Source organism: Schistocerca cancellata, chromosome 10 (genome assembly GCF_023864275.1).
Source record: "Schistocerca cancellata isolate TAMUIC-IGC-003103 chromosome 10, iqSchCanc2.1, whole genome shotgun sequence".
NCBI classification, from domain to species: Eukaryota; Metazoa; Arthropoda; class Insecta; order Orthoptera; family Acrididae; genus Schistocerca; species Schistocerca cancellata.
In genome coordinates this window covers 87,392,509-87,410,381 of record NC_064635.1, presented here as the reverse complement: position 1 = coordinate 87,410,381, position 17,873 = coordinate 87,392,509, and the positions used below count along the sequence as shown (strand labels likewise).

The 17,873-nt window shown below is 40.0% G+C and overlaps 1 protein-coding gene across 1 annotated transcript in view; it reads left to right on the top strand.

Annotated features, from left to right (window-relative positions):
• The window catches only part of LOC126106465 (uncharacterized), a 43,124-nt gene extending 25,636 nt beyond the window's left edge, over positions 1-17,488 (top strand). The window contains exons 4-6 of the mRNA XM_049912749.1: positions 2,391-2,763; positions 4,634-4,677; positions 16,746-17,488. Of these exons, the coding sequence (XP_049768706.1) occupies positions 2,391-2,763; positions 4,634-4,677; positions 16,746-17,069 (741 nt within the window). The 3' untranslated portion in view covers positions 17,070-17,488. The remainder of the gene's footprint in view (positions 1-2,390; positions 2,764-4,633; positions 4,678-16,745) is intronic.
• The last annotated feature ends 385 nt before the right edge of the window (positions 17,489-17,873 follow it).

Here is a 17,873-nt window from a genome sequence, read left to right as displayed (position 1 = left end):
TTGTTTAACAGTCAGATTCCAAAGAAAGGATGTTACATCTCTGAGTACAGTAGTTGATGAGCTTAGGAAAAAACATATTAATGGTTTGGTCTACTTGAAAGTACTTGCAGAATGCACAAGGCGTTGCTGCAGTGACAAACTAGGAAAGGTAATTCTCTGAATGTGTCTAGAACGTACAATCTAGAGCTACATTCATTTGCTCTCACTTTAGATTTTTGCTCACCAAGAGCGTACAGGTATGTTGAACGCTACTTTAATGCGTGCCTGCCACATCCTAGAACATTAACAAAGTGGTACCAATGGGGCACATGGATTTACCTCCGAGGCTTTTAACGTAAAAAGAGCAAAAGTTTTCCATTAGCAATCAAGTAATGTCATTCTTTGCAGCCTATTGGTTAATGAGATTGCAATGAGCGAACACGTAGTGTCCGATGCTACTGAATATTTGGTTGGTGTTTATATGGGGGTTGTCTATTGCCGTGTATAATTTACCTGTAACAAAAGAGGCATTTGTAGTCATACTAACGCTAGTTGCTATTAATGGCTCTTGGAGAGTTCCAGCAGGATACTTTCTGATTTGTGAGACAACAGGGGAGCAGAAAGATAGCCTAGTTGAACAGTGCATCAGTCTTGCCAGTGCCAGTGGCATTCAGGTAGTTTTTGTTGAAGATATCAGCTATGAAGTGACATTTCTGCTACAGCTCCCATTCGTGTTGAAGCTTTTTACACTGCTTTAGGCATTAATAAACATTTCTTGGATGAGCAGGGTGGTGTTATTTCATGGTATCTCTTTGAATTACTTCATAAGGTACAGGTGAATGAAAGTCTTCATATAAGCAACATTAATTTTCTCAGTAATAAAATGAAAGTGAGGTTAGCAACCCACCTGCTCAGCAGTCCCATAGCAGATGCCATGCAAGATTTCTCTGACGTGAAAGTACATGGCTTTGACAATGCATCTGCAACAGTCAAATTTAGTTACATATTCAACCATCTTGTTGATTTGCAGAATTCCAGGTGCCTTATTCAGAATCTGGAAGCAGCTTTTGACAGTTCATAACTTTACAATTGTTGATGTGGTTTTGTTTGATGTGCAGAAGTGGACCTACAGGGTGAACATAATCATTTAGTTACAAAACACTAATAAACTGAACCACTGCTCAGAATGACATCCAATTTGAATGGAATATTTTTGAAGAATGAGGAAACATTATAGAAACAAAATTTAATGAAGAATTTGCTTCTAGATGGTGCTGTAAGGGACTGAATATGCAAAATGAAAGATGCGGGTTACGCAGTTGTTCATCACTGTGTGTCCAACATGAGCAGTATGACTGTCTCGATGAAGGATTGTGCACTGCTGGTAAAGCTTTTTTACAAGAATGGTGACTGTGTGCCAGCAGCTGTGCAGAAGTTCTGGACACATTGTTGTGGAGCATGCTGTTCTCGACTTCAACTTCGGGCAGACAATCAAGTACAGCATATTGAACATCTGTTGCGCTAGTCTCATGAAATGCAAAACTGATTTCATTGCTGCTTTTTATGTGGAATTTGGCCTCAGGACACTTAGACAGATTTTTGCCATCTGATTTGTATGACCTTGCTGTGGTGGTTGGGCTTACCTAACTAACAGTGCCAAAAATGTTGAATGCCAGATCATTCAATTAGTAGATGCCGAAAGCCATTTGGTGACTCATGATCATGACTTTATTGAAGGTGGTGTGCCTCTCTCTAAGTGGCAAGCCATATTGTTGTTTACGTTGCTCGATTTGTCATTTGCCAATTAGAAAGTACATAGCATTGTGAATCATGTTTGTCTTGTGGGGGGATGTCAATAATGCTGTTTATTTTCTCATACCCAGGAAGAGCAGAGGTGGTTTAGTTTCACCATCAAATAAACATAAACATTAGGCTATGCTACATGTCATTCTGTTACCACAACCTCTGTTTGACATGAACATTAACATTCATTGGTTTCACTAGCTTGAAGCCAAATTATCACCTTTCTGCCTAATCTAGAACTCGAGCTGCGCTACAGAACAGTCTTGTCAGCAGGACCAAGATATCAGTCGAGTCAAGTACCATGCTCAAGCTGCAGCCTGCTTGTTTATTAATATTTCATCCAGGATTTTCCAATTTTTGTGTGTATGACTTTGCTGTGTACAGTACAGCTGTATGTTGAAATATAAATTGACGCACTAGAGTTAATATTGAAAGTAATGATTGTCAGCCACAAATAGCATGAGGGAGATCATTGTATTATGATTTGTGCTGCTTCTAACTGCTGGTAATACTAGTTTCTCCTTTTAGAGTATCCAGTATTTTATTCATTGTAACAAATGAATATTGAGAAACATTTACCACAGAGATTTATTTGCTTGTAACTGCAGGTAGAAGAACCTGAGGTGCCTGCAGCTGTCATTGCGCCTGGGGGGAAATGCTTTGTGTGTGGCAAAGCAGCTGGGTCAACAGGATCACCTATGACAGCTTTTACAACCACCACAAAAATCCAGCTTCATCAAAAGCTGGGTAGAGTTATAGGAGCAGAATTGGATCTTGTTGTTGATGAAGATGGAGTACTTTGCCATGGCTGTTGTCGTCTGCTGAACTACATGGACCGAATTGAAGTGGAGCATAGATTGCTCACAAAATCAGTTCTGGACTGTATGCGAAGGACACTTGGTCTTGGTTACATCCAAGGTGATAATCATATGCCTGAAGCTGTTCTTGCCAGCATAGAAAATTGCAGCAAAAACTCCAGAAGTGAGTCATGTTATTTGATTTTTAGTGTATATCAACATTTTGTTTGATATTTCTTGAGGACAAGAACTTCTGAGACTAATTTTGTGAGATTTCAAGTGTAACAGAAAAGGGGAGGAGGTGAGAGAATTGTGAGATCATTCTAGTTGGTTGAATAGTAATTTATGGCACCTGTGCTGGGGATCATGTTGGTTGTAATGAAATGAAGCTTCCATTTTATGGTGGTAGAGGGAAACTGCTAATGCTCCATGTTTTATATTGTATTTGTCTATGGTAATATTTTTGATAGTTGACAAAGACTGGCTCTAGTTTCTCATTTTCCATATATTTTTATTGTTTAGTTATTATGGTAGAAAGCTCTGAAGCATATTACTGATGACAGTGAATATTTAATATAGACATTTATTTCTTCATCTCCGAATTAACTGACAAATTAAGTTATACAAAAAATTTTGTTTAAGCCATTATTCTCATCTGTATTTCACAGAATTAGGCTTACATGGCAGTTCTTTCTGTCTGTACACTGAGGTGACAAAAGTCATGGGATACCTCCTAATATAGTATCGGACCTCCTTTTGCCTGGAATAGTGCAGCAACTCAATGTGGCTTGGACTCAACAGGTCCTAGTCACCTACAGAAATACTGAGCTATGCTGCCACTGTAGCCATCCATAATTGCAAAAGTGTTGCCAGCACAGGATGTTGTGCATTAATTGACCTCTTCATTATGTCCCTTAGATGTTCAATGGAATTTGTCAGGCGATCTGGGTGACCGAATCATTTGCTCGAATTGGTCAAAATGTTCTTCAAACCAACCACAAACAATTGTGGTCTGATTACATGTTTGGGAGCATGAAGTTGATGAATGGCTGCAGATGGTCTCGAGGTAGCCCAACATAACCATCTCCAGTCAATTATCGGTTTAGTTGGACCTGAACCCAGTCGATTCCATGTAAACGGAGCCCATACTGTTACGGAGCCACCACCAGCTTGCTCAGTGCCTTGTTGATAACTTGGGTCCATGGCTTCATTGGCCCTGCGCCACCCTTGAACCCCACCATCAGCTCTTACCAGCTGAACTTGGAATTCATCTGACCAAGCCATGGTCTTCCAGTCATCTATGTTGTTGTTGTTGTTGTTGTTGTTGTTGTTGTGGTCTTCAGTCCTGAGACTGGTTTGATGCAGCTCTCCATGCTACTCTATCCTGTGCAAGCTTCTTCATCTCCCAGTACCTACTGCAACCTACATCCTTCTGAATCTGCTTAGTGTATTCATCTCTTGGTCTCCCCCCTACAGTCATCTAGGGTTCAACTAATGTGGCCACGAGCCCAAGACGGGCACTGCAGATGATGTATTGTTAGCAAAGGCACTTCTGTCAGTCTTCTGTTGTTATAGCCCATTAACACCAGATTTTTCACAATGTCCTAATGGATAAGTTTGTCATACACCCCTCATTGATTTCTGAGTTGTTTCATGTGGTGTTGTATGTATGTTAGCACTGACAACTCTATGCAAATGCCACTGCTCTGTCATCAAGTGAAGGCTGTTGGTCACTATGTTGTCTGTATTGAGAGATAATGCCTGAAATTTGGTATTCTTGGCACACTCTGACAGTGTATTTCAGAATATTGTATTCCCTGGTGAGCTCCAAAATGTAATGTCCCACGCATTTAGCTCCAAATGCCATTTCACATTCAAAGTCTGTTAATTCCTGTTGTGCAGTGCATATTGTCGTCCCATGACTTTTGTCATCTCAGTATATGTTAACTTAGAAAGGTAGAATAGTAAGTATCTAGGCATAAATTTCTTTGAATTGTATTTATGTTGTGAAATACCCAGAAAGTTTCTTGAATTTTTTTTCTTTGTGCATGCAGTTCCTGCGGAGAAGCACGATATTTGCCTAGGCCTGCCTGACAAGGTAAGAACACATATAAGATATTTGTATTGAAAGCTATTAAAATTAGATTTTATGCCAAAAGGAAATTCACCTTAGAAAACTATAAAATGGAGCCAGAATTGCTGGCCAGGAATGGGCTCCAGGAGGCAAAATATCAGTTCTGCTGGTGGCCCCGGAGGTACTAATTTTAAATCTTTAATCTCTTGTCTCACTTAGATACTTATTAAAAAGTGTAGAGGTATTTGTTTGAAGACAGTGTGACTGTGAAAGACCTTATATGGGTATAAGTTGAAATTTTTAGTATTGTATTTTATTAAGTGCTAAAATGAGCCATTGAGTTGAAGTTTCAGTTAAAGTATGAATGGTTTGCTTCCCCCACTAAGAATTGCAATTAAGTATTTGCTTGAGAATAGTAGGAAGGTCTTTCTTCAGATTAGATTGCTGCAGTTGTCAAGGTGTGAGCCTCATATTAAGAAGGAATGGTTTTGAAAGCCTGAGTTAAATTTTATGTGCTTTCCTTCATTTACATCAAGTGATGATTGGCTTCAACCTCATCCCTCTCTTGTTTTAAAGCAATTTTGATCTTGGTCTTTGTTTCTGACAAATTATCAGCAGGCATTAAACTCTTCAGTACGATGAAGTGTGATGTAATTACATCGATTTATACAGTAACCCAACATTTCATAATTTGCGGCAACCAAAACTTTGAATTCCACAAGTTCTGGCTAAAACTTTTTGAAATCGAAGAGAGAAAAATTTAAAAGACTGAAACTAAATGAACATGCCAAAAAGGAACAAGAAGTACTTTTTCAGCATTTGTTCATCTCTCTCCAGGGTGTATATGACCCCGGACAACCAGGAGATCCGCGAGAAACTTGGGAATTTTTTAGAATTCCGGGAATTTTCCATTGTTTTAGTTTTCAGTAAAATTTTTGTAACTTGACTGGTAAGAACCAGTACTCTAACAAAGGATATTATCTCGCTATTGCAGCAATAAAACAGGAACGGGAGGAGAGGGGGGGGGGGGGGGGGGACAGAAATAAAACTTAACTTGCAAAGAAAATGCACCATATACAACAACAAAACCCAGTGCTCATAAAAGGGTCTGCCAACAGCTAAATGTGTTTGAGGTTTTAGGAAGGCTATGCAATGCTTCATAAAAACAAATTGCCTCCGATGAGCGTGATGTCACAACTGTTTACATTAGATTCGTTTGAGCAGTTGCGAGCGAACTCGTGCACATGTGTAGTTGAGTCACGTATGAGTAGTACCTTCTCCCACATTTGGCTGCAGAAGTGTGGCAGTTAGCTGTATAGACAATAGTAGCAAGCAGCCAGCTTCTATCCAGAAAAATTTACTGGCCCGCCTAAGCTGCCAGATTTATGCATGTGCAACTGGTCCGTGGATAAGGGGCAAACTGGGGTATCTGCCCTGGGTGGCAACTTCGGGGGGGGGGGGGGGGGGGGGGGGCAGATGCAGACAGAACATTGGGTTTTAATGTGAAATCTGTCCAACCACAGCATAATAGCTTGTAATGTTGTATTAATTGTGACATTTCCAATTGTGAAAGTTTACATTTTACAACAGGACAGGATTGTGAGGTGCAGTGTCATGTGGCAGTTCTGTAGGGGGGGGGGGGGGGGGGGAAGGATAGAAATACAGAAGAGGAATGTACTAATCAGTTTTATTGGTGGAATAGAAGGTGTGTGGGATTAGTACTGGAGTGGGAGTAGGGAAGGGGATAGGCAGGTGGAGGACGACGACTAGTGAAGGTTGAGGCCAGGGGGCTATGGGAACAAATGATTTCTTGTAGGCAGCGTTCCCACCTGTGCATTTAAGAAAGCTGCTGTTGGTGAGAAGAATCCAGATGACACAGGCTATGAATCAATAATTTAAGTGTAGCTCACTGTGTTGTGTGGCATGTGCAGCAACTGGGCAGTCCAGCTATTTCTCAGCCCTAGTTTGGTGATGAGCAGACAGCTATTTAGTTTCATGCCCATGTAGAAAGTGGTAGATAACATGGCTACCTTTGCATGTGGCTCTGTCTTTGATAGAATGGAGATGCCAGTGATAGGAATGAAGTATGTGGTAGTGGTAGGTTCTATGGGACAGGTATTGCATCTGGGTCTGTGAATCATGAGGCAACTAGTTGGGAGCAAAGGTGGACTAGGAATGGACAAGTGTATTGCTTAGGTTGGGGTGGAGGGGATATTCCTAATTTCAGGGCACAACAGGTAATAGTCAGAATCCGGGCAGTGCTGAATTCTTCCCATTGTGCTATTTACATTAGGCTGGTCTGACCAAGGCAGAAATCTAAATGTACCTCTCTGATCACGGTGTCATTGCAGTCCAGCGGGTGATGAGAAAGGTAGATACGTCCTTAGTGCCCACACGCATTCCATCTCGTAGGGGAGTCGTGGTGCTCTCTGGGATGATGTTCATAGTCAACCCATCTCCCTGACTACCTAGCGTCAAGCTGTTGCAATCTGCATTTTCCTTCCTTGCGTGACCTTTTCTGTTTGTACTATTTACATCCCTCCATTATTGGGTGTCACAAGGGCAGACTTCCACCAGGTTTTTGGGCAACATCATCACTCCTTTCTGCTGCTTGGTGACTTAAATGCACACCATCCCCTTTGAAATTCTTCCGGAACCTGCCCGAGATGTGCTATCTTGGCTGACCTTCAGTCAACTTGACCACATCTGCCTTAACATGGAGCACCCACATTCCTCTCAGACTCTACTCATACCTGTTCCCATTTGGACCTTTCCTTCTGCACTGCGCAGCTTGCCCATCATATCGAGTGATCCATTCTCTCTGACATGTAATCGAGCAACTTTTTTTTCCATGTGCTATCCGTTTGCTGACTCTTACCCCCATCTTCGTGCACACCCAAATGGCAGCTTTCTAAGGCTGAGTGGAGGCTTTACTCATCCCTGGCGACCTTTAGTGAACAACATTTCTCCACTTGCGATGACCAGCTAGAACATCTGACAAACGTTATCCTTACTGTCACAGAATGTTCCATTCCACGCACTTCGTCTTTACTGTGCTGTGTCCCGGTCCCTTGGTGGACTGAGGCATCCCGCGATGCAATTTGCACACAGATATGTGTTCTCCACATTTGTAACAGTCATCCTACGATGGCAAACAACATTCGTTATAAATAGTTGTGTGCAGTGTCGTTGCATTCCCCAGGATAGCAAAAAAGCTAGCTGGCTTTCATTCACTAGTTCTTTTAACAGTTCCATTCCCTCTTCCAACGTGTGGGCCAACCAAGGCCTATTCCCCAACTTCTGACCTGACACAGTAGCAAATGATGTCATAGTGGACCCTATTGCTATCTCCAACACCTTTGGCTGCTATTTTGTGGAGATTTTGAGCACCACACGCTATCACCCTGCCTTCCTGGAATCAAAAATGAATGAAGGAGGCTCGGTTAATACCCTTCTCTTCTCAGAATTGAGTGCTACAGTGCTGCCTTTACTATGAGGGATCTAGATCATGCTCTCACTTCATCCCGATCCTCTGCCCCAGGGCCAGATGACCTTCACATTCAGATGTTGCAGAACCTTTCTCTTCAGGGCAAGCACTTTCTCCTTTATACATACACTCGCATCTGGGCAGACAGCACGTTTCCCAGATGCTGGCGTGAAGCCACTGTCATACCCATACCTAAGCCCACTAAGGGCTTCCTTCTAGTCATTTGCTCCAACTCTCTGGGCCCTTTAGAGCCTCTGTGTACTGTGCACCATCCATCGTTTAGTGCAATGGGTCTAGGAAGGCTGTCATTTGCTTACTCCTGATGGAGCCACTGTGATGTTTACGTGGGTTCCTGGTCACATCGGTCTGACAGGAAATGAGGCTGCTGATGCTGCTGCCAAGGCTGCAGTCCTCGTACCTCGACCTGCTAGTGCTTCCATTCCCTTTGATGATTTCTGTGTTGCTATCTGTCAGCAGGTGGTGACATTTTGGCATCACCACTGGTCCTCCCTTCATGGGAACAAGCTGCAGGGAACTAAGCCTCTCCCAGCAGCTTGGACGAACTGTTCTCGGCCCTCCCGCCAAGAGATCATCTTAACTAGGTCGCGCATTGGGCATTTTCCTTTTACCTATCGCCATGTGTTAAGTGATGCTCCACAACCACTTTACGCTCATTGCCCTCAGCCTTTGATGGTTTGCCATTTTTGACAGAATGCCCTTTTTTTAAATTACTTATGTTGTCATTCATGTTTGTCGTCTGAGTTATTGGCCGTTTCAGCAAACAATGCATGGGCTGTTGACTGTTTTATTTTTTATCTGTCGTGGTAGTATGGTGAAGGACCATTTAATCTTCAGTTTAGGACCTCAGTTTCTCTACGGTGTATTTTATGGACCTCTCTCAAAGTCCCTGTTTTTAGCTACCTTTCCTTCCAGCGATTGGGCTTAACATGTAGTTGTTTTTAACTCCTTTTTTTTGTCTTCATGTTCTACAGTTCTGACTTGGGCCTGTATGACCCTCATTGTTTTTGCACCTTAAAATGAAACAAAACCATGGTCAGGCATCTGGAATTTCAGAAGTGCATATAAACAGTTCTCTAATTTGCCCATCACATACTGACATCAGATGGGAATTTATAGAGTGAAGTGGTAAGGAATATGTGCTCTGATTGCCCTACATGTGGAGACATTGTGTGGTAGGAGTTTGTTAGACATGGCAGTTTTCATGCAACAGTAGCATATTTTTTGCTGATTTGGGGTTGTAGCTGGCACAGTGCAAACAGCAGAATCAGGAGCAGAGACACGTGAAAAGACACACCTTTGGTTTGGGTGTGAAGGGTGACAGGTTGCTGGTTTTAGACATTGAGAGCTTAAGAGTTCAGACAGTGGAGGTACTGTATTTACTGGAATCTAGGCCGCACTCGAATCTAAGCCGCACCTGAAAAATGAGACTCGAAATCAAGGGAAAAAAATTTTCCCAAATCTAAGCCACACCTGAAATTTGAGACTCGAAATTCAAGGGGAGAGAAAAAGTCTTAGGCCGAACCTCCAAATCAAAACAAAGTTGGTCTTTTGTAATATGAGACACAATTTAGGTCGAATGAATGACGATACAGCTACAGTAGTTTGGTTCGAGTCGTAAGCTTAGCAGTTAAGCTTTACCAGGTAGCCATTGCTATGCGCCAGGTGCTCCGTCCGTATTTATACGGATACCCTTCCTTTTTCACGTGCTTCGTCTGGTTTGAATCGGTTGCTTATTTTGCTTTGATTTGATAAGTGTCGTTCTCTTTGTTATAGGTGTTTACGTCACTCTAAGCTGAATATGCATTATTGTACTGTGTCATGCATTGTTTGTCGCATTCTGATAATGAGTGTTTACGACCTGGCTTGCTTTTGTACCCCCGCTTACAATATAAAAAAAAAGAGAGGAATTGTCTCATTAGCGAAACAATGGAAAGAGACTGCTATTTGTTGTTACTTACACTGCTGCTTTCTTTGATAATGATCAACAAGAACATAATCATAGACTGCGTATGATAGATATTCTGAACGAGAGTTTAGCTAAAAATTTTGTCCGTTTGAAAATCTTTGCAGACACCTCTTTTGTACATTACATTCTGCACAGAAATTAGAATCATCATAGATTTAAAAATCTAGTCAATTGCCATGCTTCATTTCTGATTGTATCACTATTAGGCATAAGAATAATACAAATATAAACATGACATGATTTGTATATTCTTCCGCGTTTGCTGTTGTCTCTCACTAGTTTCGTCGGTTATTAGGCAGACAGGATTTAAATGAGATAGCAGCAAACACGAAAGAATACATGGCAAAATGTTTATATTCATATTATTCTTATGGTGAGGAGAATACTGCATGTGATTCACAATTCATAAAAGTTCCTATTAGCAACCATCTCTTCTCACAGGTAGGAAAAAATTCAGAACGTAGAGTTGGCCATATTGACAAATATCCCAAACAGTCTTGCCAGTCAGATTTTCGTAGTGCATTGAAATGCTGCTACATTCGAAGATGATCAACACGGAATTTGTATTTACTTTGTTGGATAATGTATGAAAATGCAGTGGTCGAAACTCGGGGCGGAGAAATAAGCTCGTCTTCCACCTTTTTTTTTTTTGGCGCCAGTATTTATCTTTGTGCCTGCAAACTAGCCTGTGTAGCGCTACATATATTCGACGGCAGAAGTTAGTTGTGGCGGCACCTACCAACATTTTTCAGAACTTCTGCTTACTTTGCACTCAATTCTAAGCCGCAGGCGGTTTTTTGGATTACAAAAACCAGAAAAAAGTGCGGCTTAGATTCGAGTAAATACGGTACTTCCTGTTGCCACAGAGTCCTAACAAGTGAGCTTCTGGATTTTCATATGTGATCTCTCACAACTGTTTGTCCCAGTTTCAGTGATAGTATTACTTTCATTTATTATTCAACCAACCACTTGAGCAACTAAAACAGTTAGAGGGTTGCATTCATATTAGTGATTGAATGTGCAGCCAGGATATGGTAGTGCCCCCTCAGTTCCTTCATACCTTTATTGCAATTGTATTGGTCTTGTCACTAAGTCTTGTGCTGTGTCATTGCTTTTAATGTAATGAAGCATCAATTTATTTTATTTGAAGTAACTTGTAGTTTCCTTCAGTCCATTATTATTATTATTATTATTATTGTTTGTTTGTTTGTTTGTTTGTTTGTTTGTTTGTTTGTTTGTTTGTTTGTTTGTTTGTTTGTTTGTTGAGTAAAAGTAGTCATTCAGTAGAATTTTATAGCAATTCCCCACAGTAAAATTACGTGTTACGGTCACTTTTGATATAGCAATTCCATTAAGCAGTTAACATTTAACAGCAGGTATTAAACGGTGTGTGACGGAGTCTGGGCAGTTCCATCACTCTGGTATGATTTCACATCCACACATTCTGAGGTTTTGCAATTGATGCATTGTCAGTTTGCATCACCAGATTTTACAAATTTGATAAAGTATGCCTAGTATGCAGCACAGTATGCAGAACAGCAGCGACAACCATTTCTTAACTCCATACTAGTTCTGTTTAAATAGAACTAGTAATTACTGTGAGTTGCCTAAATACTTTTTTTTATTAGGTGTGAGTGGTGTAAAGATAGTGTTTTTGTCATCCAGTATATACTAGCATTTTTGTTGTGGCTACTGGAAATAAAGAAGGAAATGTTTAATTGTTACTAAAATATACATTATTAAAAAAATATCACAGGAACTGTGCTACAGAAATTATTATAAAATATTTCATGTCAACATACTTAAGTCCCGATTGATGGAAGTCGGCTGTAATTTAATGTCGTATACTGCTTTGATTTTCTTTCCTCTGCTTGTTATTTGTGTAACAGTTAAATCTGCAACAGATCAGTTGACGATATGAACTGCAAGTTATTCAAGAAATTAATGATTTGAGAGTTTTTGTTGTGGTTTAATGTTTAAAATGTGCATGTGTGCACTTTGGAATTTGCGCTATGTGGAGATATGTCCTCTTGTCACAGCTGCATCTGCTCATTTGTCAGTTCTTGTGCCAGGCAGGAAGGGCTTTACAAACTGCTGGTATAAGTAGTTCTTTGTATGTCAAAACTGAGCAACTTTTTAAAAATATTTGCAATGTGCCTTAGCAGCTCAAGTTTCGACAACACATTTATTTCAGTCTGTTCTTCTTGTATGAAAAATTTCAGCGTAGGTTTTGACATTTAGGATTGGACCATTTCGTTGCAAAACTCTTGTCAGTTCAGTTTCTTCACCATCGCCGTGACACACTCCTACAGGTCAGACAATCCTGTGACCATTTATGCTGCCCTTCTTTGTATACATTCAATATCCTCTGTTAGTTCCATTTGATACAGATCCCACACGCTTAAAGCACCGTTCAAGGAAGGCCTGGTAATGACATTATTATTAGAAAGATGCACCAGAATATCAGCTTATACTATCATTTATTCACGACAGACTGTTTCAGCATTTCTCACCATTGTCCAGTACATCTAGACTGATGTGATGTCCATATTAGGTCATTAGTGAACTGTCTTATAACTGTTACTATTTTGATGAGATTTTAAATGATGTAAATACAGTGTATTGAAAATATGTTAATTATGGTATAACAGTAGTTTGACAGTTCAACTCTTATGACACTACACTTGCCTTACCCATGACTGAGACATCTCCACACAGTGTTACATCCAGGTATTTGTATGTGTTTACTGATTCTATCTGTGACTCATTGATACCATAGTAATAGGATAATACTTTTTTCATTTTGTGAAGTGCGAGATTTTATATTTCTGAATGTTTAAAGCAAGTTTTCAACATTTGATCCAAATTGATACCTTATCAAGATAATCTTGTACAGTGCTTCATTAGACCAAAAGTCACACCCTTCTACAAGAATGATAGCAGAAATTATCCACAACACTACCATCCAATATCATTGACATCAGTTTGTTATAGAACCATAGAAGTATTTTATTATTTTTGAGCTATTAGTATTGTATGCAAGCAGGTATGTTAATATTGCAAGCAAGCTTATTGATGTTCAACAGGAACAGCAAGGGTCATAACACACTTCACTTGGGCACACCTGTGGTTACTTGTACATCTGCCGATGACTCTCCGTACAAGATAACTTGAACTTGCTACATCCCCCGTACCAAAAATTCTTCAGTCCACACACAAATTTTGCCTGATACCCATACAATCTTAAATTTGATGATAATGTGGTACTGAATCAAATGCTTTTCAGAAATGGAGAAGTACTACATGTACCCGATGGCCTTAATCCCTACCTTCAAGCGTGTCGTGAGGAAACTGCAAGATGATTTTGACATTTTCGGAATCCAAGATGGTTGGCTTGGAGAACTTTCTGTTAGAAAATATTCTGAGCTCAAGCATAATGAAATACCTCTATGGTTCTGTAACAGATTGATGTCAACAATATTTTATGGTAGTGTTGTGGATAATTTCTATTGTCGTTCTTGTAGAAGGGTGTGACTTTTGCTTTCTTCCAAGTGCTGGGCACAGCTGTTTGTTCAAGGGGTCTAAGACAGATTATAATTGAGAGGGGTAACACAGCTGCAAATTCAGTATAGAATCTGATAGGGATTCCATCGTATGCTGGAGCTTTGTTCAATTTTAATGATGCCAGTTGTTTCTCGGTGCCACTGACACTTATACGTAGTTCATTCATGTTTTTAGTGGTACGGGGAATAAATTGGGGCAAACCTCTGCACAACCAGAACCATATGGTTGTACATCTACATCTTTACTCTGCAAACCACCATGAAGTGCAAGGCAGAGGGTATGTCCCATTCTACCAGTTATTAGGGTTTCTTTTTGTTCCATTCACATATTGAGTTCGGCAAGAATGATTGTTTGAATGCGTCTGTGCATGCAGTAATTATTCTAATCTTATCCTCACGATCCCTATGTGACGGATACATAGAGGGTTGTAGTATTCTCCTAGAGTAATCATTTAAATCTGGTTCTTGAAACTTTGTTTATAGACTTTCCGAGGATAGTTTACGTCTATCATCAAGGGACTTCCAGTTCAGTTCCTTCAGTATCTGTGTGACACTCTCCTATGGATTAAACAAACCTGTGACCATTTGTGCTGCTCTTCTCTGTGTACGTTAAATATCCTCTGTTAGTCCTATCTGGTGAGAGCCCCAAACTCTTGAGCAATATTGTAGAACCGCTCACGTGAGTGATTTGTAAGCAATATACTTTGTAGATAGATTAGACTTCCCCAGTATTCTACCAATAAACTGAAGTCAACTTCCTACTTTACCCAAGACTGAAACTGTGTGATCATTCCATTTCATGTCCTGTCCCTGATAGCTGAGTGCTCAGTGCGACAGAATGTCATACCTAATGGCCTGGGTTCGATTCCCAGCTGGGTCGGAGTTTTTCTGTATTCAGGGACTGGGTGTTGTGTCGTCCTTATCATCATTTCATCCCCATCGACACGCAAGTCGCCGAAGTGGCGTCATCTCGAAAGACTTGCACCAGGCGAACGGTCTACCCGACCGGAGACCCTAGCCACACGGTATTTCACTTCATGTCCCTACAGAGTGTAACAACCAGGTATTTGCATGAGTTGGCTGATTCCATATGGGACTCATTGATATTACAGTTATATGATTCTGTGTTTTTTCGTTTTGGGAAGTGCACAATTTTACATTTCTGAACATTTAAAGCAAGTTGCCAATCTCTGCACCATTTTGAAGTCCTATCAAATGCCTGACTGAATATTTATGCAACGTCTTTCAGACAATACTTAATTATAAATAACTGTATCATCTGCAAGAAGTCTGAGGTTACTATTAATACATCTGACAGTGACTTTCCATCCAAGATAATATGCTGTGCCCCCCCCCCCCCCCCCCACACACACACCAAAAAGTCTTCAGTCCAGTTAAAAATTTTAACTTGATACCACATATGATAATTGACAATAAGAACAGGTGTGGTACTGAGTCAAATGCTTTTCAGAAAATCAAGAAATATTGCATATACCTGTCTGCCTTGATCCAAAGCCATCAGTATGTCATGTGAGAAAAGTGCGAGTTGGGTTTCACTTGATTGATTTTTTTTTTTAAATCCATGTTGGTTGGCATTGAGGAGATAATTCTGTTCAAGATACCTCATTATGTTTGAGCTCAGAATATGTTTTAAGATTCTACAACAAATCAATGTCAGAGGTATGGGATGGCAGTTTTGTAGATCACTTCTACTACTCTTTTTGTAGACTGTTGTCACCTGTGCTTTTTTTAAGAACAGGGCATGCTTTTCTGTTTAAGGTATCTATGATAGATTGTAGTTATAACAGGGGCTATCTCAGTTGTGATTTCAGTATGTAAACTGATAGGGATTCCATCAGGCCCTGGAGCTTTGTTCAATTTTAATGATTTCAACTGTTTCTCAACACCACTTATACTAATACTTATTTCAGCGATCTTTTCAGTGGTATTAGGATTATATTGGGGCAATTCCCCTGGGTTTTCTTTCGTACAGGGACATTTGAAGATGGAGTTAAACATTTCAAGTTTTGCTCTGCTACTCTCAATTTCAGTTCCTGTCTCATTCGCTAGGATCTGGGCACTAACTTTGACGCCACTAACAGCCTGTACATAAGACAGGAATTCCTTTGGGTTTTGTGAAAGATCATCTTACAATATTCCGCTACGGTAGCCATTGAAGACTTTATGCATTGCTCTGTTGACAGCCAAACGTGTCTCATTCAGTATCTCTCTATCTACAGTGCTATGTTTTGTTTTACACATATTATGTAGTAAGCTCTGTTTCTTTAGAAGTTTCTTTACAGTGACTGTATACCATGGAGGTGTCCCCCCACCCCTTCCCATTATGCACTGCTCTGTTGAGTACGTATCTGTCCTGTGCATGGTCAACTATTCTTTGAAACTTGAGCCATAGCTCCTCTATGTGCTCCTGCCTTGGGCTGAAGGTTTCAGGTTCCTCATTGAGATATGGCGCTACTGATTTTTTATCTAGTTTACTGTGTGTGTGTGTGTGTGTGTGTGTGTGTGTGTGTGTGTGTGTGTGTGTGTGTTTTAGTTCTGGATAAGAAAATAATCCAAAAGCTTAGTAATGTTTTAATTGTATTTATGTGCCTGTCAGAAGTTGGGACACCTCAACTGTACAATGAATATGTACCTTTACGCGTTCCGCTACCTGTATTCCACCTAGAACTTTCCAGTACTATATTAATTATTGGTACATGACATGGAACTTAGTCTGTTGTTGCTTCTACATTACTTCCTGCATCTAGTAGCTCATTTGATCCAACTTTTCCTTTCCTTCTCTAGAAATGTGTGCTATTTTTTCTTCTGTTCGTTATCTTGCTTCTGATCAACAGTGTTAAATTGAAAAACTAGATTCAATTTTTTGACTGATTTGGATACTAATGCAGATTTTTTTCTGAAATGTTTCCAGACTTTGTTGATAACTATTTTACTTGCCAGTGCCCTCCACTGTTTTTAATGGCAGTTATGTTGTTGGAGGTACCAGTTGCGAAGAAAATGTGAGTATTTCTAACACCAATATTTTCTGTTACAGGAAACGTCTAATGAAGCTGTGTCATGGAGTAAGACAGTGACATCTAATGGTGCTCTGTTACGGAGTAAGATGGTGGCTTCGAGTGATAAAAAGAAGAACCAGACATTAGTTATAGCCAGAGGGCCTGAAAAAAAGACTGATGCTGACCAGGATAAGCAAAATTATCACTGCAAAATCTGCAACTTTCAAAGTAAACATAAGTCAGTGTTCCTCTTCCATTTGCAGAGACACCTTCAAAGTAGTTATAGGTGTGATTTCTGCTGTGAATTATTGCCAAAGGATTTAAACTGCTGGATAGCAAGGATGCAGAAACAGGCAGTGTAGAAACTGCCAACAAAAATGTCATTCCACATACTAAAGCATCAGAAATGAGAGATTATGTGGAAACAATGATTGGAGAAATACATACCGCTGGCATTGTTACCACAATGAAACCTGTAACTCCTACTACACTAAGTGAAACAAAATATAAGTATCATTAACAAATATGAGGATGTGAATAGTATTGAGCAAGGGGCACTTAATATCCTTCTGACTTTCTATGCTCACTTTGTTCACCTGTTGTGGTGAAACTTTAGGACTTAACAAAAATGCAGTAACTTGTCACCTATCCATAACTGAAGGAGGAGCAACTGGATTAATTGTACTTAATTGGATGAAGTTGAAGTCTTCTCAATAATCTCGCAGTTAACATAAATTCTCACATCCAATTTCGATGGTGTAATAGTTCCCAGAACAAGCTAGAGAGAGAGAGAGAGAGAGAGAGATATGTGGTGGTAGTAGTAGTAGTCTACCACATAGTATGAATGACAAAAAAGTAAGTAGTCTGTTGCAATCAGTTGAAGACTATAAAATCACCGGGTTCAGACTGGTGGTGTTATTCTAGCTTTTGTTTGCACATTTTTGTGACAAGTTAATAACTTCATAAAAAATGGTACAATACGAACATACATGTTGTGAATATAGTTTAGTCATTTATATTCATGTATGAGAATGTTAACTTCGGTGTTGTGTTGAGATTGGTATCCTTAGTTTGACTAGGGAGTACTTTTCAATCTGCTTGTCAAATCAGTTCTTGCAGGTTTGTATTTTCCAGGACTAAGTTACATAAGTTTTGTGTTCAATGTC